Source organism: Octodon degus, unplaced genomic scaffold, assembly GCF_000260255.1.
Source record: "Octodon degus isolate 3935 unplaced genomic scaffold, OctDeg1.0 scaffold00018, whole genome shotgun sequence".
NCBI classification, from domain to species: domain Eukaryota; kingdom Metazoa; phylum Chordata; class Mammalia; order Rodentia; family Octodontidae; genus Octodon; species Octodon degus.
Window position 1 is genome coordinate 1,606,012 of NW_004524594.1, and position 23,942 is coordinate 1,629,953.

Consider the following 23,942-nt stretch of genomic DNA (forward strand, 5'->3'; position numbering starts at 1 on the left):
CATGTGGTGCTGGGGGATTGAACCGCGGTCCCTGATGCTTTGCTAAGCTTGTTCCAAGTAGGTGCTTTAGACCACTGAGCCATCTCTCCAGCCCTGTGTACTTTTTAGATTGCAGACTTTTTAAGAAATGTAAGGAGCCAATTACTGTTTACATTTTTACAGTAAGCAGTTATTTTAAAATTTAGAAATAATATAAAACTGCCTTTAAAAATTATTAAATCACCTATGCCTTCCTTCATCTTTCCATCCCTTTTCCTTTTGCAAAAGATCTTATCTCACTTTTTCCTATTTTTTATTTTGCTCTTTATATTTTAGTTTTCTCATGTAAGAGATATGTGATATTTATGTGTGTCTGATTTCAGTTAATATTATTTCAAAGTGCATATTCATTTTCCTGCAAATGACTCGGGTTTATCCTTTATGGCAGAATAGTATTATCACATTTTCTTAATCCATTCCTCTTGATGGACATATAGGCTACTTCTGCTTTTTTTGTTTTTGGAGACAGGGTCTCGTTATGCACTTCAGGCTGGCCTTGAGCTCACTTTGTAGTTCAGGCTGGTCTTGAATTTGGCAATGATCCTCCTTCCTCTACATCCAGAGTGCTGGGATTACAGGTGTATGCCACCATGCCCGGCTGTATAGGTTACTTCTAAGATTTATTATTTATTTTGTATCATTTTTCTCCTCAAGGGTTTTTGTTTTTATTTTCTGACTGTGGGAATTGAACCCTAGGTCTCATGTGAGGCAAGCACTTTACCACTGAGCTGTACCAAGACCTCCTCCTACTTTTATTTGTTTTCCAGACTGTCTTACTCATTATGTGGCCTCATGCTGGCCTTGAAATTGTGATTTTCCTGCATCATGTACCTAAGTGCTGGGATTCCAGGTATACACTGCCACTCCTGGCCTGAGGTTTAAAAAATCACTATTTTTAATTGTCATGGTAATGCTATGTTGCCCATGCTAGCTACAAAGACTTGGGCTGAAGTGCTTCACTTGCTTCAGCTTGCTCTGTAGGCAGACTACCAGCACACATTACTTTGCCTGGGGTCTCTAGCATGCTAGGAAGCATTCTACCCTGAGCTATACCTCCAAATATGTTTCAGGCCGTTTCGTATTTACTTATTTTTTTTTTTTCCCAAACCCTTTTATTAGGAATAGAGCTGCTTCTTTCCTCACCGCATAGCAACAGACTAGCTCCTTAAGAGAGTGGTATATTCTTGAGATAGGTATTTGGTGGTGCTATGAGGCTATGAGAGGATGAATTAAATTTAAAAGAAGATCTCTGAGGGAAAGACTTTTTCTGAGAAAATATCATTAAGTAGGAAAAGACTTTTCCTTTTTGAGCTGTACTTGTATTGCAATGGGAAGCATCTCTGGTCAAGAAATTAGCATTCTTTAACATGATTTTCTGTTCTTTAGATTTCCATGAGGACAACTGATAAGAACCTGAATGGCCTTGTTTTAGCTGCTTCAGTGTGTGGAGCTATTCCTTGCTCCCTTGTATCTTGTGTTTGGGGTGACACTGGCTACTGAGCACCATGAAGGTTGTCCCAGAGAAGAATGCTGTCCGGATACTCTGGGGCCGGGAACGGGGCACTCGGGCCATGGGAGCCCAGAGGCTCCTGCAGGAGCTGGTGGAGGATAAAACCCGCTGGATGAAATGGGAGGGCAAGGTGAGAGATGTGGCTGTTTTTGAGATAGGATCTCTAGGGCAGACAATAGAATGGGCTCTTGGGCTGGCGAGATGGCTCAGTGGTCTAAAGCACCTACTTAGAACAAGCTTAGCAAAACACAGGGACCGCGGTTCAATCCCCCAGCACCACATGCCAACCAGCCCCACCCCCTGGTGGGCTGAGCTGGCCACACACATACAAATAAATAAAAAGTTTTCCTTTTTTTTTGGCAGAACTGGGGATTGAACTCAGGCCCTTGTGCTTGTCAAGGAAGCGTGTTTTCCACTGAGCTATCTCCCCATCCAATAAATAAAAATTAAAAAAATAAAAATTAAAAAAAAATAGAAGGGGCTCTTAAGAAGGGGCAGAAAGTTTTATGTAGGAGAATTGATATATCTAACTTGGGAGGTTCATTTACAAATTTGAAACACTTTAAGGATTAGAAGTATCTTTTCCTTTAGAACTAGATCTTTTTCTTGAAGGTAATTTAGATTTATCTCTCTCAATTTGCAACTTGATCATTGTCTCTAGTTTTTTTAGCTGATACTTGTGAATGTTAATCTAGAATGGTTCATGTGCTTTTCAGGTAGGGCAAGCCACAGTGTATAAATAATGTATTTGAACTGTCTTTTCTTTTCTTTTTTTTTTTTTTTTCTTTTTTGTCTCCCAGAGAGTAGAACTGCCTGATAGTCCACGCTCTACCTTCTTACTGGCCTTCAGCCCAGACAGGTACCTAGTATTTATCTGTAATTTAATGTTAAGATTTGCAGCAGCATTGCTTTCTGTATATTTGGCCTAGTGAGATCTTCCAGGTTAATCCAATCCCAAGAGGCTCTCTAAAGTACTGTATAAAGAGAGAGCTGTGTGTCAGAAAAGGAAAGAAAGCAGATAAGTAGTGCTAACAGAACGCTAGTGAGAGTAAATGAGAAGTAAAAAAGCAGAGATCAGAATTTGGAAAATTTCTCAGCAATAATCCTTTGCTTGAGTGATATAGACCACCAGTGACATGATGACTTTCCCAGTCTGAAAAACTGCCTCTGAAGGAGGTATGTGTCATTTGGGGACAGTGTAGGAAAGCCAGACACTTTTAGAGATCAATAATTCTCTTGTGTGTGAATATGTTACATTAAGGCATAAGGCATAGTTTCTTTCATGCTGGAGTAGGCAAAAATATCAATTTTCCTTGTTGTCCAAAGCTGATAAAATTTGTTATAATGCCATGTGCCTCTTGACTCATTCCTACTCTTTGATTTCCCTAGGACTCTCTTGGCCTCCACCCATGTAAACCATAATATCTACATTACGGAGGTGAAGACAGGCAAGTGTGTACATTCTCTGATTGGACACCGCCGAACTCCCTGGTGTGTCACTTTCCACCCCACCATCTCAGGCCTTATAGCTTCTGGCTGCCTAGATGGGGAGGTTAGGATTTGGGATTTACATGTAAGTATTATTTGCTTAACAGCCTTTTTCTTTGGTATTCTGAGTGCAGAGACCTAATTTGTCATTGGGTTCTTAATTCTGGACCAGAAACTAGATAGGTTCTGTGGACTTCACCTGAGTATGTAGTAGTCAGTACCTACTTAATCAGTAGACATTGGTTCATAGTTTTTCATTCTAAAGTGAACTATTAGCACTGGGTGTAGTAATGTGGACCCTATAATCCCAGCATTTAAGAGGCCAAGGCAGCAGGATAATTGTGAGTTTGAGGACAGTGTGGGCTATATAGTGAACTGAAAGCCAACCTGAACTCTATATCAAGACTTTGTCTCAGGGGAAAAAAAAAAAAAAGAAAGTAAGCAAGCAAGCAAGCAAGCACTCTATTAAAAAAGAGGGGGCTGGGGAGATAGCTCAGTAGAATTAGCACTTGACTGGCAAGTGCAAGAGCCTGAGTTCAATCCCTAGTTCTGCCAAAAAACAAAAAAGAAAGAAAGAAAGAAAACACACTATTATTGTTCTACCTACTCATTGTGATATACTATAGGAGGCTCTGAGATGCATTCAAGATAGATTCTTTTGTCTTAGAGCAGAGATTGTGTTGGTCTCTGACTGTGATTATCAAAGCAGGATGCTCTATCTTCTTCTTCTTTTTTTTTTTTTAACTTTATTTTATTTGTGTGTGTGTGTGTGTGTGTGTGTGTGTGTGGCCAGCTCAGCCCACCAGGGGGCAGGGCTGGCTGGCATGTGGTGCTGGGGGATTGAACCGTGGTCCCTTTGCTTTGCTAAGCTTGTTCTAAGTAGGTGCTTTAGACCACTGAGCCATCTCACCAGCCCTCTGTCTTCATATTGTGCACAAAGTTGAGGGTTTTTGTTTTGAGGCAAGGTGGTTTGGAACTCTTTGTTTTACCTCAACCTCCCATCTAATGGGGTTACAGTCATGCTTTCCTGTGCCTGGCTCTGGCTTTGTAGGATTCACAAAAAGGAACTGAGGAGATACTTGCTTATAGATTGTAAATGACTTGAATTGAGCTGGGATTAATATTTGATAAATTAGTGGAACAGTCAGATCATTGATTTTGTACATTGTTTTTATGGAGAACCTTTTATTTATTTATGTGGGTAGTAGAAATTCAACCCAGGACCTTCATTTTGAGCTGTTTCCAGCCCTTTCTAAGTTTAAAAAATTTTGAATTTGGGATCTTCCTGCCTCAACCCACTGGTTGCTACAATTATAAGTATGAACCTGGCTTACAGAGACATATTTAAAGTAGGCCTTATCAGTACTCATTTTATTTAATCTGTTCATTTTTATTTTTTGTGGTATTGGCAACGGAATTTGGGACCTTTATAGTGCACCATAACCCTGGACCTTTATCTTTTGAGATACGATCTTGCCGCATTGCCCGGGCAGAAGTTGAATTGGTCTCAGCATTCCAAGTGCAGGAATTACATGCATGTGCTATTGCACCTGGCTTTTCCTTTTTTTTTTTTTTTTTTGGTGCTAGGAATCAAACTTGGGACCTTGTGCTTGCAGGCAGGTGCTTATGCCAGTGAGCTGTATCCTTGGCCCTGCACCTGGCTTTTATCTTACTTATTTTTGCAATTCCTGGGATTGAGCCCAGCAAATGATGAGCTATATATCAGCCCTTTTGCGTTTTTATTTATTTTTTTATTATTTTATTTTATTTTATTTATTTATTTATTTTTTCCTTTTGCGTTTTGAGACAGGATCTAGCTAAGTTGCCCAGGCTGGCCTTGATCTTGAATCTTTTTGCCTCAGTCTTCTGAGCAGCTGAGATTATAGATTTGTGCTAGCATGCCTGACTTCATTTTATCTTTTTTTTTGGGCGGAACTGGGGATTGCATTCACGCCTTTGCACTTGCCAGGCAAGCACTTATTCTACTGAGCTATTTCCCCAGCCCCATTTTATCTTTAATGAAGTGTCTTTTGTTTTGTTTTGTTTTGGTGCTGGAAATTAAACTCAGGACCTTGCACTTGCCAGGCTGGTGCTTGTGCCGCTGAGCTATATCCCTAGCCCTAACAAAGTGTTCTTGAAGTTTACTGTTAAGTGCATTGGTAGTTTGTAACCTCAGAATGTTTGGGATTTGTTCATTTTCAGGGTGGCAGTGAAAGCTGGTTTACAGATAGCAACAATGCCATTGCTTCCCTGGCTTTCCATCCTACGGCACAGCTTTTGTTGATTGCTACTGCCAATGAAATCCACTTCTGGGACTGGAGCCGACGGGAGCCCTTTGCTGTGGTCAAGACTGCAAGTGAGATGGAGCGGGTCCGGTGAGTGCTATGCCCTACTGTTAGTGTCTCGCAGAGGCCTGGCATGACATAGAACATTGCACCTTTGTCACCTAATGAGATGTGTGTTGTCCTCTCTGGGCAGCTATCAGGGAAGTTGCTATCCTGTGACTCCTTTTTTTAATTAAGCCTACTTTTTTAAAAGAATGTATTTAGTACAGGGTCTACAGGGCCTACAGGGTCTCACTGCATAGATTGGACTTGTAGTGATTCTTCCTGGTTTTCAGCCTGCCAAGCACTAGGATTATAGCATGTACCACCATGCCCGTTCTCAATCGAGGCCTCAGTGTGCCCCAGGGACAGGGCCAGCACGGCAGGTGGGGGACTGAACCCCCAGTCCCTGTATCTGCCTAAGCAGGCGCTTTAATTCACTGAGCTATCTGGCTGTCCCTATTAAGCCTTTTTTTTTTTTTTTTTTTCTGGAACCTGGGGTGGAACTCAGACCCTTGTGCTTGGCAGGGAAGCGCTTATTCTACTGAGCCATCTTCTTGGCCTCTTAAGCCTACTTTTTAATCACTGGATAGCAATCCAGGAAGCAGTTCATTTTTCTTGTCTCATCTGGTCTCTAGAGCAGGTCAGTAGCATCTTTTCTTAGGCTTAAAGTCATCAGTATTTTGGATTTCTTTTTTGGGGGGAAACCTGAAAGAAGTTCAGGTGTTAGTTTAGATAGCTTTGTGAGTGAATGGTTATCCTTGGTCATCTGTGTTCTCAAGTTGAAAGACAGAGATGTAACCATGCATCAAATCTGCTAGTGAATATTTTTTTAGCTTTCAAGATCAAACATACACAGTAGGTGGGGTCTGTGGCTCAGTGGTAGAGCACTTTTCTACCATGCATGAGACCTTGGGTTAAAAGAACAAACAAACCCCCAAACTACTGCTACTATACCACCACAACTAACCACCACCACCAAGTACCTATTGCCTGAATTAAAGTTGTTATGTTATTTTTTTTATTTTGGCAGCATAGCCAGATATAGTTTGAGCTATTGTTTCTTTTTTTTCCTTTTTTCTTTTTGGCGGAAGCAGGGATTGAACTCAAGCCCTTGTGCTTGCCAGGGAAGTGCTTATTTCACTGAGCCATCTCCCTGGCCCCCAAGCTATTGGTATTTGACATTGAGACTGTTTATTGTTACCAGAGTACATGCTTCTTGCCAGTGTGTTACATTGTGAGGGAAGAACTGAGCCATGGTAGGGTATGTAAGGGTCTCTGGTAGGATGGTCTCTTAGAAATAAGCAAATGTATGCTTAATGTCGCTGCTTGCTTGGATGTAAACTTTCAAATATTAAATTGTTATTTTTTGTGGTATGTATTCCTTTATACTGGCAAGAAATACTGAGCTAATTTTGATCTCTTCAAAAGTGTGAAGGCATAAAGTAGATGCCAGGCGGTTCTGCAGTTATCAGTAATCATTGCTATAAGTGTGAGCAGTTTTCTTCTCAATTAATGTAATCTTTCTATGTGTCTTTGTGTCTTCTGTGGTTTCAGTCTGGTGAGATTTGATCCGCTTGGACACTACTTACTCACAGCAATTGTTAACCCCTCTAATCAGCAGGTAAGATTCTTAAAGTTCCAACTCTGTCTGAACTGTGAGTTATTTTCTAGCCGAGAGCTCTAATTCTGATTATGTTGGATTTTAATTCTCAATATCCAAGCCTTTCTTTCCAGCCAAGTCTTAAATTAGCTTCGCACTGCATAGTCAGAAGTTCAGCCTTAATCTTACCAGGAGACTCAATGCTAAAACTCCTGAGTGATCACCTCATTAGCAGTAGCCCTTGTCATCATCAGGTGGTGTTGGATTGCCTGTTACTTGTGTGCCTCTGGCTGGCTGACATTTTGTTTCCCCTTGCTGCTTCCATTGTCACAGAGACGCTTTTAATGAGAGGATTGGTTTGCCAGCTGTACTCAGACATGTTGCTAATTGAAAGTGAATGAATTTGATATCTTATGATTCTGAATCTGCAGCCTGTTTCTGTAGTTTTCAGTACTTCAGGGGTGGAGAGTTGTTGACTATGAAGGTGCTTCTCCTTGGATGATTGTCAGTAGTTAGTTCTTGATTCACTCGGAGGTTCTACCTAACTGCCTTGCTCTACCCTTTGCTCCATGCTGGTCCACATTGCAGGGCGATGATGAACCAGAAATTCCCATAGATGGAACAGAATTATCCCACTACCGTCAGCGTGCCCTTCTGCAATCACAGCCAGTTCGCCGGACGCCTCTTCTCCACAATTTCCTGCACATGCTGTCCTCCCGCTCCTCTGGCATCCAGGTGGGAGAGCAAAGCACAGTGCAAGATTCTGCCACCCCCTCACCCCCACCGCCTCCCCCTCAGCCCTCCACGGAGCGCCCCAGGACTTCCGCTTACATCAGGCTCCGACAGCGGGTCAGTTACCCCACCACAGTTGAGTGCTGCCAGCACCCTGGGATCCTGTGCCTTTGCAGCCGCTGCTCTGGCACTCGAGTTCCTTCCCTCTTGCCACACCAGGACAGTGTCCCCCCAGCTTCTGCCAGAGCTACTACCCCTTCCTTTTCTTTTGTACAGACCGAGCCCTTCCATCCCCCGGAGCAGGCCTCATCAACGCAGCAGGACCAGGGCCTTCTGAACCGGCCGTCTGCCTTCAGTACAGTCCAGAGCAGCACTGCCGGCAACACGCTCCGCAACCTCAGTCTGGGGCCTACGCGTCGCTCTTTGGGGGGCCCTCTGTCCAGCCATCCATCTAGGTATCACCGAGAAATAGCTCCTGGGCTGACAGGATCAGAGTGGACCCGGACAGTCCTCAGTCTGAACTCACGCTCTGAGGCAGAGTCCATGCCCCCACCCAGGACCAGTGCCTCCTCTGTGAGCTTGCTGTCTGTGCTGAGACAGCAAGAAGGTGGCTCTCAGGCATCTGTGTACACATCAGCCACAGAAGGGAGGGGCTTTCCAGCCTCGGGGTTGGCGGGTGAGTCCGATGGAGGGAATGGTTCCAGCCAGAACAACTCAGGCAGCATTCGCCACGAGCTTCAGTGTGACCTGCGACACTTCTTTCTGGAATATGACCGGCTGCAGGAGCTGGACCAGAGCCTAAGTGGGGAAGCTTCTCAGACTCAGCAGGCCCAGGAAATGCTCAACAATAATATTGAATCTGAGAGGCCAGGCCCTTCCCACCAGCCCACCCCGCACAGCAGTGAAAACAACTCCAACTTGTCCCGTGGCCACCTGAACCGCTGCCGCGCTTGCCACAATCTCCTGACCTTCAACAATGATACCCTGCGCTGGGAAAGAACCACACCCAACTACCCATCTGGGGAGGCTAGCTCCTCCTGGCAGGTCCCTAGCACTTTTGAGGGCATGTCATCCAGTGGCAACCAGTTGCCATCTCTTGAACGCACTGAGGGCCAGACACCTAGCTCCAGCAGGCTGGAGTTGAGTAGCTCTGCTAGTCCACAGGAGGAGAGGACTGTGGGGGTGGCCTTTAACCAGGAGACAGGCCACTGGGAACGAATTTACACCCAGTCCAGCAGACCTGGAACTGTACCACAGGAGGCCTTACATCAGGATATGCCAGAGGAGAGCTCTGAGGAGGATTCCCTTAGGAGGTAAGCAGTTGCTATCCTTCCTTCTCCTGCATCTTTGCCTTTTCTCCTTATGTCTCTTCCTTCAGCCCTGTAGATTTGGGATCTGTTGGAAGGGTCTTGGGTCCACACATCTGATTCTGATATCCCCATTGCACCATCTTGGAAAATACTGCTCTGGTGGCAAAGCTAGGATCAGGCCTGTTGGTATGTATGAATCAGTTGGTTGTGCTGGCTGTGTTTTTGGCTGAGCTGAAGGCTCTAGCTTTAGCTTTGAAAGGAGAGCATAGATGAAATTAGAGAGGTACAAAGAGATAGAACCATTGAGTTTCTGTGTTGTGCCTTTGAACCTTGATGGTTTGTTTGTGTAGGCCTAGATACTGTGAGATGAAGGGTTCCAGAGTGCTCTAACAATAAGTAGTAAAAGAGAACCCCTTGGTTCAGACTTGCATATTGGATTGGCTCTTCTTTGCTTGCCTTGCTTTGGGCAACTGTTCACCTCCTAATTCTTACCTTTTGGAAAGAATGAACATGCATGAGTGCGTGCATATATACACATGAGAAAGAAGATATATATATATCTCAAAGTTCAAAAAAATTTTTATAGATACATGGTGGGTTTGTTTACTTGTTTGTATTTTTGGGTACTGGATATTGAACCTGGTGCCTTCTGTAAGTCAAGCACATGTTCTACCATTGAGTAACACCCTCAAACCCAAGATTTGTTGAATGGGTGTTTTAGATGGAGCTTTATCTTGGGGTGGGAAAAACAGAAGACTTGATAGAAGGTCTCTCTATGCACAGTTTGGCATATCAGCCTACTATTTCATGAAAGAAACTGGGTGTAGTTGATCACCCACTACATGTTCCTTTTATGGCTATGTGCATATCTTAAACTTGATTTATTAGGGACTTCTTTCTATAGTTTTGTAAAGGTCAAATCCAGCATAATCACTGGCTTCCAGAATATGTCTGTTGGATCCAGACAGCATATTACTCTGTATTATATTCTTTGATGAAATTTCTCTGACATTTTTTAACAAGGATGGGAATATAGACTGTGCACATAATGTACTTGTTATTTTGGGAGGGTGCTTTAGACAGTCACTCAGTCAATAAGCACTGGTTGAATGGCTCTAATTTTTCCAGTCTGTGCTATCCTCCATGCCCCCTGGAGTCTGCAGTTTTGTTGTGGATGCAAGGCTTATTTACATTATTAAAAGTGTAGACAATCATGTACTTTCTTGTATTGAGATTAAATGTATGGTTCTGCAAAAAAGAGAGAGATTAAGTGTAGTCTAAGCAAACAAGCAAAAACCAACAAAAGTGTTAAAAGTGTCCTTTTTTTAGAAAAAGGAATGTATTGAGTTTTCAAAATCTAGTTGAAAAATGGTTAAAATTTAAGAAAGATCTTTCTCTTTTAGAGGAATAGCACATAGTAGAGGAAGAAACTGAATGATACATTCATGATAGTAAGCAATAACTAAGGCCTGGCCTTGGGAACTGTGAGAAGATTGGCTGGCAGTAAAAAGGTCACAGTAATGGAAGTCTCTTTCCCCTAATGAGTTAGACCAGTCTTGGACAAGCAGCTCTTCCATTCATGGGTTTGAAATATTTTGTCTTCCATAATAGCCCCTTTTTGGAGCCTGGGACTTAGATTTCCTCTCCTTCCTTCCTTCCTTCCTTCCTTCCTTCCTTCCTTCCTTCCTTCCTTCCTTCCTTCCTTCCTTCGAGTATGGTGCCTGACACATAATAGGCACTCAAGGATTATTAAAGGGACCTTGTGAAGACTCTTTAGTTCTGCTCTGAGTTGCAAGGCAGTCCTTGTCTCATGGTCCAGGAGAGCTTCTGCTCAGCATTTGTCTGTTCTGTTACCACAGTACCTTTGCATGTCTTTCATGTACCATGACATGAGCATTCTGAGTTAAAAATAAACTCACTCAGGCTTGAAATCCTGGTGCTCTGAGAGGCTAAGGGAGGAGAATTGCAAATTCAAACCCAGCCTGGGCAATTTAGCAATTTCGCAAGACCCTGTATCAAATATAAAGCCTAGGGATGCAGCTCCATGTGAAGGACCTGGGTTTAATGCTCAGTACCACAAAAGAAAACCTAAGATACTGAGCCAGGCATAGGGGCACATGCCTGTAGTTTTAGCACTCAGGAGGCTGAAGCAGGAAGATGTTTAGTTTGAGGTTAGCCTGGGCTACCCAGTGAGACCTTGTTTCAAAAAGTAAAAAATTACTAAAAGTAAAACCTTAGAAACTATTAAGACACCAAAACTTTATTATTTTTTTTTTTCTGCTGATGATTTTGTGAGCTACTATTTGTGTTGTGGCTTGAGTAAATTTTTAGTATTTAAAGACATACATTGCTAAAAAAGAAGTCCTTTGCCATTTTGCAATAAACAGTTTTATATGCTTTTTTCTGTTAAATTATACAAATTGTGCATAGCTTTCATTGTAAAATTGTGTATGAATATAGTAGGTATATGGGGGCAATCCCTTAAATGAGCTAAGATATGGTATACCGTAGGTGCCGACAACTGACTCAGAAATGCACACGTTAGAGACTGGCAATTTTCTCTTCAGTTGGCAGCATTCCAGTGTAAGCCAGTCATCCCAGCGGGTCTGTCAATATCAGAAGGGGCTCATCCTTCTTGACCGAGTCAGGCCCTGCTGTGACTTCTCCAGTAGGTGTCACTGTTGGGCTGCTGCTGCTAGGTTAGGCTGGCTGGGAAGAAAAGGTGTCCTTATTTGTGGGGGAGGTTGGCTCTTAAAGCCCGTTTCTATAGGTGACTATTGTTTCTAGTGAGTGAAGTTCATAAAAGGTTATTGTAATCGAAAGGAAAGGATTTTGCATCTTTGGACTTCTAGGGGGAGATATGTTAAGGGGTTATATTTTGATCCTTTGTACTTGCAGAGATAATTACTAGTGTATGTGAATAGTGAGTCTTAATAAGCACACAGTGTGTACTTCAAAACAGCTCTGTGCTGCTTCATAGTAACAACCAGTGCAAAATTTGTCTTTCTCTGTAGGCAAGGCAGGGGGAAGTTTCTGGGTAGTTTGACTGTTGCCTCACTACCAAAAGGTACCCCCTCCCCTTTTGTCTGAGAGTTTAGGATTCTGAAGGAAAAGATTAGGATATTGTGACTTGTTAGAGTAGGAGTTTCTTTTCTTTTAAAAGTTTTTAATTAGGAAAAAGGAAAGTTTTGAAGTGATGTCTTAGAACCAGAGGAACTTTTTTTTTTTTTTTTTAGTTTGTTTTTTTTTTTTTTTTTTTTTTTTTTTTTTTTTTTTTTTTTTTTTTTGGAGCCGGGGATTGAACTCAGGCCCTTGCGCTTGCCAGGGAAGTGCTTATTCCACTGAGCCATCTCCCCGGCAAACCAGAGGAACTTATAGTTAGGCGTGATAGTGCACAATTGTAATTCCAGCATTTGAGAGACTGAGACAGGAGGAGCTCTGAGTTTGAGGCCAGCCTGGGTTGCATAGTGCATTCAGGGGCAGCTGGAACAGTATAGCTGGGCTCTGTCTCAAAACAAACAAATAAGCAAAACAATAAACTAGAGAAGCTAAGACTTTGTCTCAGTCCAATCTGTCTTTCTTGCCTCAGTACTGTAGTTGAATCCAGGGCTTCAAGCGTGTCAGGCAAATGCTATTCCACTGAATCACATTCCCAATCCTTGTTTAATTAAATTAATTAATTTTTTGTCTTCAGTGTTTGACATTTTATTGGTTGTGTTGAGGATCAGTACACATGATTCACTTTGTACACAGTTCTTAACACACATACAAAAAAAAAAAGCCATGTATTGTTTTTCAGTTATTCCAGTGACTTTCCTGCTTCAAATTTAGAGGCAGATTTTCTGTAAGAGGATTAAGTACCAGTACCTTCAAATGCTGACAAAGACTTACTTAAGTCCCACCAATTCACAATTTTGTATCACATACACTACATACTCAAATTTTTGATCTTTCACAGCACATTAACAAAATGGGGCAAACCAGACTACCACTATCAAAGATGTTACAGACTGCACACGATTCTGACAGAACAACAATTAGGAAGAAGTTTTCTTTAGGAAACAGTTCTGCGAAAAACATGGGAATAGAAGTTATTTAAAGTGTCCAAGACATATTAAATGCATGACTATAATTCCAAATTGCCATTTAGTGTGTTTTGTATTGCAGGATATAAAACTAACCCCCACCTATCTAATGTTAAGCTGACACCCAAGACAGTGAAAGCCTGCCATAATTCAGTATCCCACTATTTCTGGTTATACCAAAAAATAAACCACCAGAGAATTTCACCTCTAAAAAAAAATCATTTACACTTAAAAAATGCGATGAGGTGGGATTCCCTCCTTTAAAAAATGTTTCTAGAGCTACTAAAAAATTTGCATTTACAAGATAGTTGATAAAAATATTCCTCTGGATTGTACAAGAAGGGAGACAGGAAGCACTGATAAGACATGGGATGTGGGAAAAAAAAAAAAAAAGACATGGTGTGTGAGTAATCAGACTTGGCTTCTTTCTTTTCTGCTTCATCAGAAGCTGCACTCTCCTTATTTTTAGTTTCTCCGTTTTCCGCAGGTAAATCGTCCTTGGTTTCTTGATTAGCCACTTAAGCCTGTTTTCCCTTGGCTCCCCTTTTCCCTTTTGCTTGCACTGTTTTGTCTGAAGATTTATCCTTTCACACTGCCTTTTTTGGCTTTGTTTCCACTTTAACTGGAACAGGTTTAGCCAACAACCTCGCAGATCTCCTCTTGGGCACCTCCTTCGTCTGAGCCAACCTTCCTCTTGGGCATCTTGGTGGCATGGGGGGTTGCATGTGGAAGCTGCGGAATGAGGTGCACAGGAGCCTTGCAGAGCTTTGCAGCTCTACTGCTGCGACCGCTGCCGTTCCTCCCGCTGCCAGAGCTGCTGGGATCTATACCTAATTTTATTTTGGGAAAGGGTTTTATTAAACTGCCTAGGGTGGCCTAGAACTTACCTCCATCTTTCATCCTCATCCTTCGTAGTTAGCTGGGATCAACACAATCATGATAAAGACCACAGTGGGAATGGGGAGTACAGAATCCTGAGCCCTAATCTGTTATTGTTGTATTTTTAAAAGGCATTTGGGGGGCTGAGGAGATAGCTTACTAGAATAAGTGTTTCCCTGGCAAGTACAAGCTCCTGAATTTGATCCCTGGTGCCACAAAAAAAAAAAAAAAAAAAAAAAGTGGTTGGGACCTAAAAGTTGTTTTTGTTAAAAACTATGACCCTTTTCCTGGGCCTGTAAATTCCCAATAGATTAATAAAACAAAGTTTGATTACTATTTTATAAAACTGCCTTTTCAGCTCTCTGTAAAGTTTTTTTAGTTATTTAAGTAGTGTCTATTGGCCCTAAATTTATCTATCCTTAAGACTAGGAAACATCAGGATAAAAGGTTTATATTTGACTGTGCATAGAAGTCTCCAGCCATTGTCCTAAATCTGTGATCCTGTGGATTTTGGTAAAAGTAGAACCTGGTATGACTAAAACCGCTACAGAGATAATAATTTTATGAGAATGAAATCACGCTTCAAACTCATGAGGACTTTAGAGCTATAAAACCAGGACTGAGGTAATAGTGAACTGGACTTAACCTACCAGCTATTTTTTTTTTTTTTTTTTTTTTTGGTCTTTTTCAGACAGGGTCTCACTATGCAGTTTAGGCTGGCCTTTTAGCTCATTTTGTAGTCCAGGCTGGGCTCAAACTCACAATGATTCTCCTGCCTCAGACTCCTGAGTGAGGGCTGGGATAATAGGCTATCAGGCATGTACCACTACACCTGGCTCTACCAGCTAATTTTTATTTTTTTATTTTAGGGAAGGGTCTACAGGGTATTCAATGTCTCTCTGCTAGATCAGACTCATAGTGATCCACCTGTTCACAGCCTCCCAAGAGCAAGGATTATAGGCATGTACCACCACACCCAGTCTCAGTTGCCTTCTCAGGTGTACCCTTGCGTGGGGGGGGGGGGGGACCAGCACGGCAAGCCCGGGGATCGAACTCTGGCCCCTGTGCCTGCTTGCAGGCGCTTTAATCCGCTGAGCTATTTGGCCGACCCTCTACCAGCCAGTTTTTAAAAGTTGCCCTATTATTGTGGATAGAATAGCGTGACATGCTTTATTAAAGTGTCTCCCCTCCATCTGCTCAAGCTGGAGTCCTTTTTTTCTGGGAAAGAGGTAACTAGGAATCAAGCTCAGGGCCTCACACTTGGAGTCTTTTTTATTTTTATTTACTTTTTTGTTGTTGTTAAGGGCTGACTTGATCTTTATCTGGTCCTTAAGCTAAAGTCTCTTACCATTTTTTCTTTCTAATTAGACTGTTTTCTCTCTAAATGTGTACTTTCAATTTTAATTTCCATTATCACTAAAAGCAGGGACCCATGATAACCAATGGCAGGATTATATATGTGTGTCACCACACCCAGCCCAAATTGTTTTGGAAAATTCAGAGAGAGGAAATAGCTTTGTAGAGGTACAGAACTTGTAGTCAAGGTGGGATTTGAACTCTTGGATCCTGAAGAGGGCACCCTTTCCTCCACTTCACTTGAAATTTGTGCTTTCATGCAGTGTTACTCCGTCAAAGTCACTGTGGCTCATGTGGCTGAAGAGGCTGTCCAGTGAATTGTCATGGAAAGAAACTGGAGTTCTGATAGATAATTTACAATTATTATTTCTGGGTAGAACTGTAACAAATATGATGTTTCTAGGAGAAACACTGTTTCAGTTACTTGGTCTTGGTTTTATGTTTTTGGGTCCCTATAAGGTGGTCCCAAATAGATCGTTGAGAGATCAAAATTAGTCTAAAGTTTCCCCCAGCTAAATGGTCTGTTACATTCCTTCTCTAGATACATAACAACGCATCAGAACTAAAGTGCTTAGTAAGTTTTGAATGTGTTTTGAGAACTGATATCTTTTTATTTTTACTTTTTCCTGATCATAGGTGAAAACTGGAAAAGCATGTTGGTGACCATAGCATTAAAGTGTGGCTTGCAGCATCCAAGGAGTCACTGACTCTGACAGAATAAGAAAGACTTTTTACTGTAATGAGCAGGAATAATTGATTATCAAATATGAAGTTAAGTTTACATGCATGAAATAATCCCAGATTTATCTTGCTAATATTGTTACAGTTTCTGCATCTAAGTTCAGGAGTGGGTATGACCTGTAGTGTTCCTTGCTCACAATAAGTGTCTCAAGATTTCTTTATCTCAGATTTATAATAGCCTCCCAAAATGAGCAAACAATTACTTGTGAGAACAAATGTTTATTACCATTCATCTAATCTTCAGAGTAATTTTCTTGTGCATAGGTAATTTGGAAGTGACTTTTATTCACTTTGCAAGTATTAGGGATTTTCTAGCTATCTTAATATGCTTGATTTATAGCTTTAATGCAGTGTGCTAGTACTTGTTTGTAAAGATACAGAATATATATGGCACATATTATTGAGGAATAAAAGCAAATTGCAGAAAAAAAAAAAGAATAAGAAAGATTTTAAATGTTTGTGTGAGGAGCTGCGGATGGATGGATGGATGGATGGATGGATGAATGAATGAATGAATGCTCTTAATAGGCATGTATCTCCCAACTCAGAAAGTTACCAAAACTATGAGGAAAGGTCAGCCTAGAGCATTGTTAGCAAACATGGAGTGTTTGGAAATGCAAGAACCTGCATTTTCTTGCTTAAAAAACTAATGCAGGTATATCACGCTCACTCACGCTTGCTCGCTCATGCTCTCTCTTTCTCTCTCTCTCCCCCACCCTCTTCTCCCTCCCTCTCTCTCCCTCTCCCCCTCTGTCTTAGTTACTCTTCTCTCGTTGCTGGGACAAATACCCGACACTCAAAATGAAGGAAGGAAAGGTTTATTTAGCTCACAGTTACTGGAGGTTTCAGTCCATACTCAGCTGGGTCCAACACAGAGCAGCGGGCAACATTTCATGGGGGCGGCAAAGAGCAAGAGAGCAAGGGAGGGATAGCAGCAGCTCAAGCAGTGAGCTTCTCTTCCCTCCTTACATTGTCATGCAAATTTCCTGCCTCAGGGTAGGGGAAGTACTCACACCTATGGGTACCTCCCAGTATTTACCCACCTATGGGTAATCCCAGCAGTACTAAGACCCATAATCCCAGCCTTGGATCACACATAATCCCAGTGGATCATGAGTTAACACAAACTCTAGAAGTCCTCACCCCATGGCTGCATGAGGCTTTGGGGGGACAACTAGACACAAACCATAACACCCTCCCTCTGCTTCTCCCTCCTCCCCCTTTCCTCTTCCCACCTCCCTCCTTTCCTTCTTTTCTTCCTTTCTTCTTTCAACAGGGTTTCACTATGCAGTTCAGGTTGGCCTTAAGATCACTTTATAGCCCAGGCTGGCCTTGAACTGAAACCGTCTTCTTGCCTCAGCCTCCTGGAGTGCTAAGATTACAAGTTTTACCACCATGCATGGCTGAAATGTGCAGTTATAGCAAGTAAATGTCCTCTGCAGAGCTACTGCTCAGAGATAATCACTAAGAGCAAGTTCTGTATGCTAACTCTAGAACTTTTTCTACACAAAAACATTTCCCTTGAGTTGTGAAAATAGTATCTATCAAAATTGACTGTTCAGGGGCCAGCCAGATAGCTCAGCAGACTAAAGTGCCTGCTTAAGCAGAGTGCAGCCACTGGGATTGGATCCCCCGTGTACCTTGCCATCCCAGGCCCTGCCCCTGTGGTGCGCTGAGATGGCACTTGAGACTGGGCGTGGTGGCACGTGCCTGTAATCCCAATGCTTGGGAGGCTGAAAAGAGGAGAATTACTATGAGTTCCGATCTATATAGTGAGACCCTGAACACTGTAGACTCTGCACCAAATACATTTTTTAAAAGAAAAAGAAAATAGACTATTATTACTAATTTAAGATGGGTAAAATAATTCCTATTTCTTGCTATATTTTGCTGAGTATAATTTCATAGACTTCATTATTTCAGTTGTGGGACTTCTACCCCTCCCTAGTGGTAGACAGTAGTAAACTGTCCATCATTGAATTTTCAGAATCTGCCTCCTCAAAGTTAAAAAAATCTTGTTTTACTAATTCTAAGTATCTGCCAGCTGAAAGTACTATATGATACTTTTTCCTTCACCACCATGCTTATTATGAGGAAAGCAGCTGTTTTTAATCCTAGATACTTACTACAAAGTCCTTTGTGTCTTGTTAAATATCTGGGAGAAAAGAAGCAGTTCTTTACTTATCATAAGATAGTGACATTTAGATATTTGTATGGCTAGGAAACCAATTTATGGTGAATAAGGGCATGAGGATGTGGAGAGGAAAAGGTACCATTGTTATTGGCACATCCTCCCTTAAAGTTACTATTTTTTAAAATTGCTCTTAAGTTTTATTTTGTTTATTTGTTTTTGAGGTAGGGTCTCACTGTGTAGTCTAGGCTTGGAACTCAAGGTAATTCTCCTGCCTCACCCTCCCAAATCCTGGGATTACAGGTATCCACCACCATACCCAGTTGCTTTTAAGTTTTAAAACCGGGTTTTGATGTCCTTAAGTTTAAGTTACTTCTCATCCTTCTGCCACAGTCCCCAGGACTGCTGATGCTACCATACCTGATCCCTTGCTGTTAATCTTTGTTGCCTTTGCTGCTCATTTGCCCAGTTAGGTTGTTCTGTGTTTCTGTTTCTGCTTTTCTGCTAGGAGTTGAACCCAGGATCCTGCATATGTATGTAGTTCAGTGTTGTAGCACTGACTACACTTCTAGCTCCAATCATTCTATTTTCAATCTTTTTGAATTCTGGGTGCAGTCTTTGCTCTGTCTTTTATATCAGTTGTTTGCAAACTTTTTCTGTAAAAAGACAAGATAAATATTTACAAGGTGAATATTTTAGGCATTGTAGGTGGTACAGTTTTTTTGTAGCTACAAGTTTGAGCTTTACATAGGCGATATGTAAATGAATGAGTGTCTGTCCTGAAAAAATCTTCAAGTATCAAAATAAATTTGATTCTATATAATTTTTACGTCATGAAAAAAATTGTTTGATGCTTTTTCAACTATTTAAAAAATAAACATTTTTAGCTTGTGAGCTGTACTGAAGCAAACTGGGTCAGAGCTGGCCCTAAGACTGGAGTTGGCTGATCCTTGCCTCCTCTCAGCTCAATTTGGAAGAGTTGGGTGCAGAGTAATACAAGGCTTTCTGATGAGGTCCAAAAGAAGTTGGTCTGGGCCTCCTGCCCTTGCCCCTGTTCTCTTGCTCCAAACTGTGGTCAGGTATACAAGTACTGACCCTTGTGAAACTTTTGATGACGAGCAGGGATAATCTATACAGAACTTCTAGCTTCCTGTAAGTTCTGCCCAGAACAAGTCACTGGCCTTCCCTCTGCCTTGGGACTTGTGTGCACAGCCCACCCTGGCTGTGAGCCCAGGAGCCTCCAGGCAGCGTGCCTGACAAGCATCTTCCTTTGGTGCAGGTAAGATTGCAAGTTATAGTTGTCATTATTCCTGGGGTAAATAGGGTGGTGAACGTTTCTGTAGGCCCAGGGTTGAGCTGCAGCGCCATCTGTGTGTGTATTGAAATCCTGGAGAGCAGTTTCTGATGTATTCATCCTTTCATCTTCCATTCCCCTTTTCTACTACATCTGTTCAGAGCAGAGCTCTAAAGGATGCATTGGAGGTTGTTTGAAGCCAGGTGTACGTTTTTTGTTTTGTTTTGTTTTTTTATATTGGGGATCCAGCTCAGGATCTTGTGCTTGCCAGGAGGGTACTTATGTTGCTGAGCTATCTCCCTGGCCTGGGGTTCTGTTTGCATAATTTATTTTATTATTTATTTATTTTGCTTATTTTAGTCAGCAATAGCCCATTAAAGCCATATGGTAATTTATTACCCCTCTTCCTGCATTTCTGATATATTTTCTGGGTGGGGTAAGGTTCAGAGCATCTTCTCTTTATTGGGAGTACTCCTAAAAAACAGTGTTTGTGTGAATAGACTTTACTTCAGTGGGGTGGGTCTTTTAACCTGGAGTTTGCCAAATATTCTTCATGTATGTTTGGGCTCCACAATGCTTCTAATCACTTTGGTTCTCCCATATACATTTAGATTTCTAGATTCTATTGGGGAAAAAACAATCAAGAAGCTAACAACATGGGGTTGTATATGCACATGACAGTTGAGTAGTTATGCTACTTTACTCAAGGTATAGACTTCTTTTATTATTTATTTATTTATTCATTCATTTTTGGTGTTGTGGTAGTGGTGCTGGGGATTGAATCCAGGGCCTCATGCATGCTAAGCAAGTGCCCTATCGTACAGTTATATCCGCAGTGGTTTTAAATTTCTTCCTTCCTTTCTTTCTTCATTCTTTTTCTTTTGTACTGGGAATCAAACTCAGAAACTTGTGCTTGCCAGGCAGGCACTGTGCCTCTAAGCTATATCCCTGGCTTAACTTTTATTTTGAGACAGGGTCTTGCTATGTAGTGTAGTTTATTCACAAATTTGTGATCCTCTTATCTCAGCCTCCCTTGTAACTGGGATCAACAGGGATATAACACCATGCCCAGCAAGACATGGACTTTCTTGGTTCCTTAATCTATACGAGGGTGACATCATATTTCCTACTTAAATTCCATCTTCTGTATCTGATCATTGACGTAGTAGAAGCAAAGTGTATTGATGGAAGCCAGGTGTGGTGGCATATGGCTGTAATCGAAGTGGGGGGGGGTGCTGAGGCAGGAGGATTGCAAGTTCAAGGCTAGCCTGAGTAAATTAGTGAGACCTGTTATAAAAATTGAACTGGGCAAGGAATAGCATGTTTGTAACAGAGTTCAGGTCTATTCTGGGCAAGTTTTTGACAGACCATGATTCAAACTAGAGGTTTTTTTTAAAAGGTTAGGAATGTAGCTCAGTGTAAAGGCCCTAGATTTGTTCTGCAGTACCACCAAAAAGGAAGGAAAGAGAAGGTGGGTGGAAGGGGAGGGGTACTCCACCACTGCTGAGCCCGATGATGCATACCTGTGATCTCTGCACTCTGGAACCTGAAGCAGGAGGATCACTGTGAGTTCTAGGCCAACCTGGGGTATGTAGGGACTTCAGGACAAACCTGGATTGCATAGCAAGTCCCTGTCCCAAAAAAAGGTGTAGGCTAGTATTTCCTAAGTGCCCTACCACAGGGCTACACCAGGGGTAGGTACTGGACATTGCCATGCCCTTGCCTCCCTCCACCCTTCCAGCCTGCCTAATTCACCCACAGAGACTCCACTTTAGCTGACAGGCTGACAGCCCCTCACCTGATAAGCTGCCTGATTTTTAAATAGCAACAATTAACAAACTCCTCGTGTTTCCAAAGGTGGAAAGAGAGGCTTCTAACTGAAGTTGGTAGATGAGCTCACGTTAGTGAGCAGATCTCCTTATGTCAGGTTACGCAGCAGACAGCCTCATTTTGAGCTGTGTGAATGGACTACAGAAAACCTTCTTTCTGAGAGTGGAACACTTTGGACAGAGGGTGAGATCTAGTGAAAGACTGCAGGACTTAGAGGTTCATCTGCCAGGAAATTAAAACCAAGTTGGAAGAGAAGTAACAATTTTAATAATAAAGGAACCAAAGGCTGAGAATATGGTCTTGTCATAGAGAATTGCAGCTTGTTGATATGGTGCCCTTTTCCTTTGCTACACCAGAGGATGTGTGTGAAGCTTTTTGCCTCTTCTGTTTTCTTCCTGCCCCACACCTGTTCATGTCAGTGTCCCAGCTTCTCTTTCTCCCTACTCTTCCCTTATGTCCCTTCACCCAATAAGATGACTTTACTTTTGTTCTGGTAACAGTTGTAACCTTTTTTTCTTTTATGTATGACATAGGTTTACCCTTAGTGGTTTTTCAAGTACATAATGTAGCCTTATTAGTTACATGTACAGTAACTAATGTCCAACAGCTGGAGAAGTCTTTCCTCTTGTATGATTGAACCCATACCCGCTGAAGAGCAATCGTAAAAAAAAAAGGAGCAATGTAGTGAGCCCCTGGCAACCACCTTCATTTCAGAGTTTGGTTACTACTGATCAAGCCCAGCACTTTGCTGGGACAATGCAATAAGTGGAACATACTATAATTGGAGTCAATATAGTATTTGTCATTTTGGATGGCTTATGTGAGTTAGCATAGATTCAAGGTTCATCCATGTTGTTGTGTGTGTCAGATTTTTCTTCTTAATTTCTTTGTTCTGTTTGTTTTTTGAGACAGGTTTTCATTATGTAGCTCAGGTTGGCCTCATTAGCTCATTGTGATCCTCTTGCCTCAGCCTCCATGTGCTGGGATCATAGGTGTGCACCACCACACCTTGCCCTTTATTAATTTCTAAAGGCTGAATACTGTGTCACATTTTCTTTTCCTTGCAGAACTGGGGATTGAACTCAGGCCCTTGCCCTTGCCAGCCAAGCACTTATTCTACTGACTATCACATTTTCTTTACCTATTTGTCTGTTAAGTATTTACGCTGCTTCCACATTTTGGCTGTTATGAATATTGTTGCAGTGAACATGGATATGCACATATCTCCTGACATCCTATTATTAATTTGGGGGGCATATATCTAGAAGTAGAATTGCTGGATCGTGTAGTTCTTTTTTTTTTTTTTTTGTATTTAGTGCAGGGTGTGCAGGATCTATAGGGTCTCACTATGTAGGTCAGACTCATAGTGATCCTCCTGTTTTCAGCTTCCCAAGCACTGGAATTACAGGCACATGCCACCACGCCCAGTCTCAGTTTCCATCTCAGCGGGCCAGCACAGCACGCCCTGGATCAAACCCTGGCCACTGTGCCGGCCCTAGTAGTTCTGTTTTTAGTCATTTAATGAACTTCTATACTGCTTTCTAATCTTTCATGCAATGCACAAAAGTCACAATTCCTTCACTTTCTTACTCATTATTTGCTGTTTTAAAAAAAGTTCTTATGAGTATAAGATGATAAATAATTGTTTAACTTATTCAATTTTCCCTGATAATTAGTAGCACTGAATATCCTTTTATATGCTTGTTGCCTATTTGTTTTTTTTGTTTTGTTTTAGTTGGCTCAGCCCACCCTGGGGGTGGGGTTCGCATGGCATGTGGTGTCGGGGATTGAACCTTAGTTCCTGTGCTTTGCCTAAGCCTGCCTAAGCAGGTGCTTTATTCCACTGAACCATCTTGTCAGCCCATGCCTGTTGACTATTTATGTATCATTGTTGGAGAGATATGAATTCTAACATTTTCTTCTTGGTTTAATATGCTTATTTGGAGGTATTGTTTATTGTTGTTATTGAGTTGTACTAGTTCTTCATATATTGTGGATAATAACTCATCGTGAGTATTTAGTTTGCAAGTGTTTTCTCCCTTTTTATGGGTCACCTTCATGGAGCCCTGTTTATTTTGCTTTTGTTGCTTGTGTTTTTGATATCAAGAAGAGATCACTGTTAATTCCCATGTCATGAAGCTTTCCCCTCTGTTTTTTTTGCACAAAAAAAAATAACATTTATTAGTTTAGGCTGTACAAAACATTTACTCAAACCAAAACAGTTGCACAAAAACTTAAGTAAAATCTTATATTCTCAACAGGACAGAAGAGTGCCTTCATCTTCAGACACAACAGAAATGGCTCCCATTTCCTGTTATGAGACAGCCAGTCTTTTGGGGATCCGAGGTGTGAGGCACTGTAGTGATCTAACGTTGCTTATGCAAAGGGGAGCCCACTGCCCCTACCTCAGATCTAATAATGGCTTATTCCTGGAGGTGGCAGTAAACTATAGGGGTCTGTAGCACATCCCAGGCTGGAAACTAAAAGCACTCTGCTATAGTCTTTTGAGCACTGGCAGCATTTTCCAAAATTTTCCTTTTCCATTCTTCATAATCCTGTGTTACATCTTCATCTTTCTGTGACTTATGTGGGATTTCTTCTACTTCCTTTATTTCCTTTG

At 41.8% G+C, this 23,942-nt stretch overlaps 1 protein-coding gene across 6 annotated transcripts in view; it reads left to right on the forward strand.

Annotated features, from left to right (window-relative positions):
• The window catches only part of Ambra1 (autophagy and beclin 1 regulator 1), a 225,702-nt gene that overhangs the window by 54,322 nt on the left and 147,438 nt on the right, over window positions 1-23,942 (forward strand). For 3 of the 6 annotated variants that reach the window (XM_004626989.2, XM_004626990.2, XM_023710471.1), the window contains exons 2-8: window positions 1,426-1,679; window positions 2,350-2,408; window positions 2,939-3,122; window positions 5,240-5,412; window positions 6,919-6,985; window positions 7,553-7,699; window positions 7,973-9,009. In XM_004626989.2, coding sequence (XP_004627046.1) covers window positions 1,545-1,679; window positions 2,350-2,408; window positions 2,939-3,122; window positions 5,240-5,412; window positions 6,919-6,985; window positions 7,553-7,699; window positions 7,973-9,009 — 1,802 coding nt within the window. In that variant the 5' untranslated portion in view covers window positions 1,426-1,544. Of the gene's footprint in view, window positions 1-1,425; window positions 1,680-2,349; window positions 2,409-2,938; window positions 3,123-5,239; window positions 5,413-6,918; window positions 6,986-7,552; window positions 9,010-23,942 lie in introns of all 6 variants that reach the window. The other 3 variants (XM_004626987.2, XM_004626988.2, XM_023710470.1) reach the window with 1 other exon arrangement.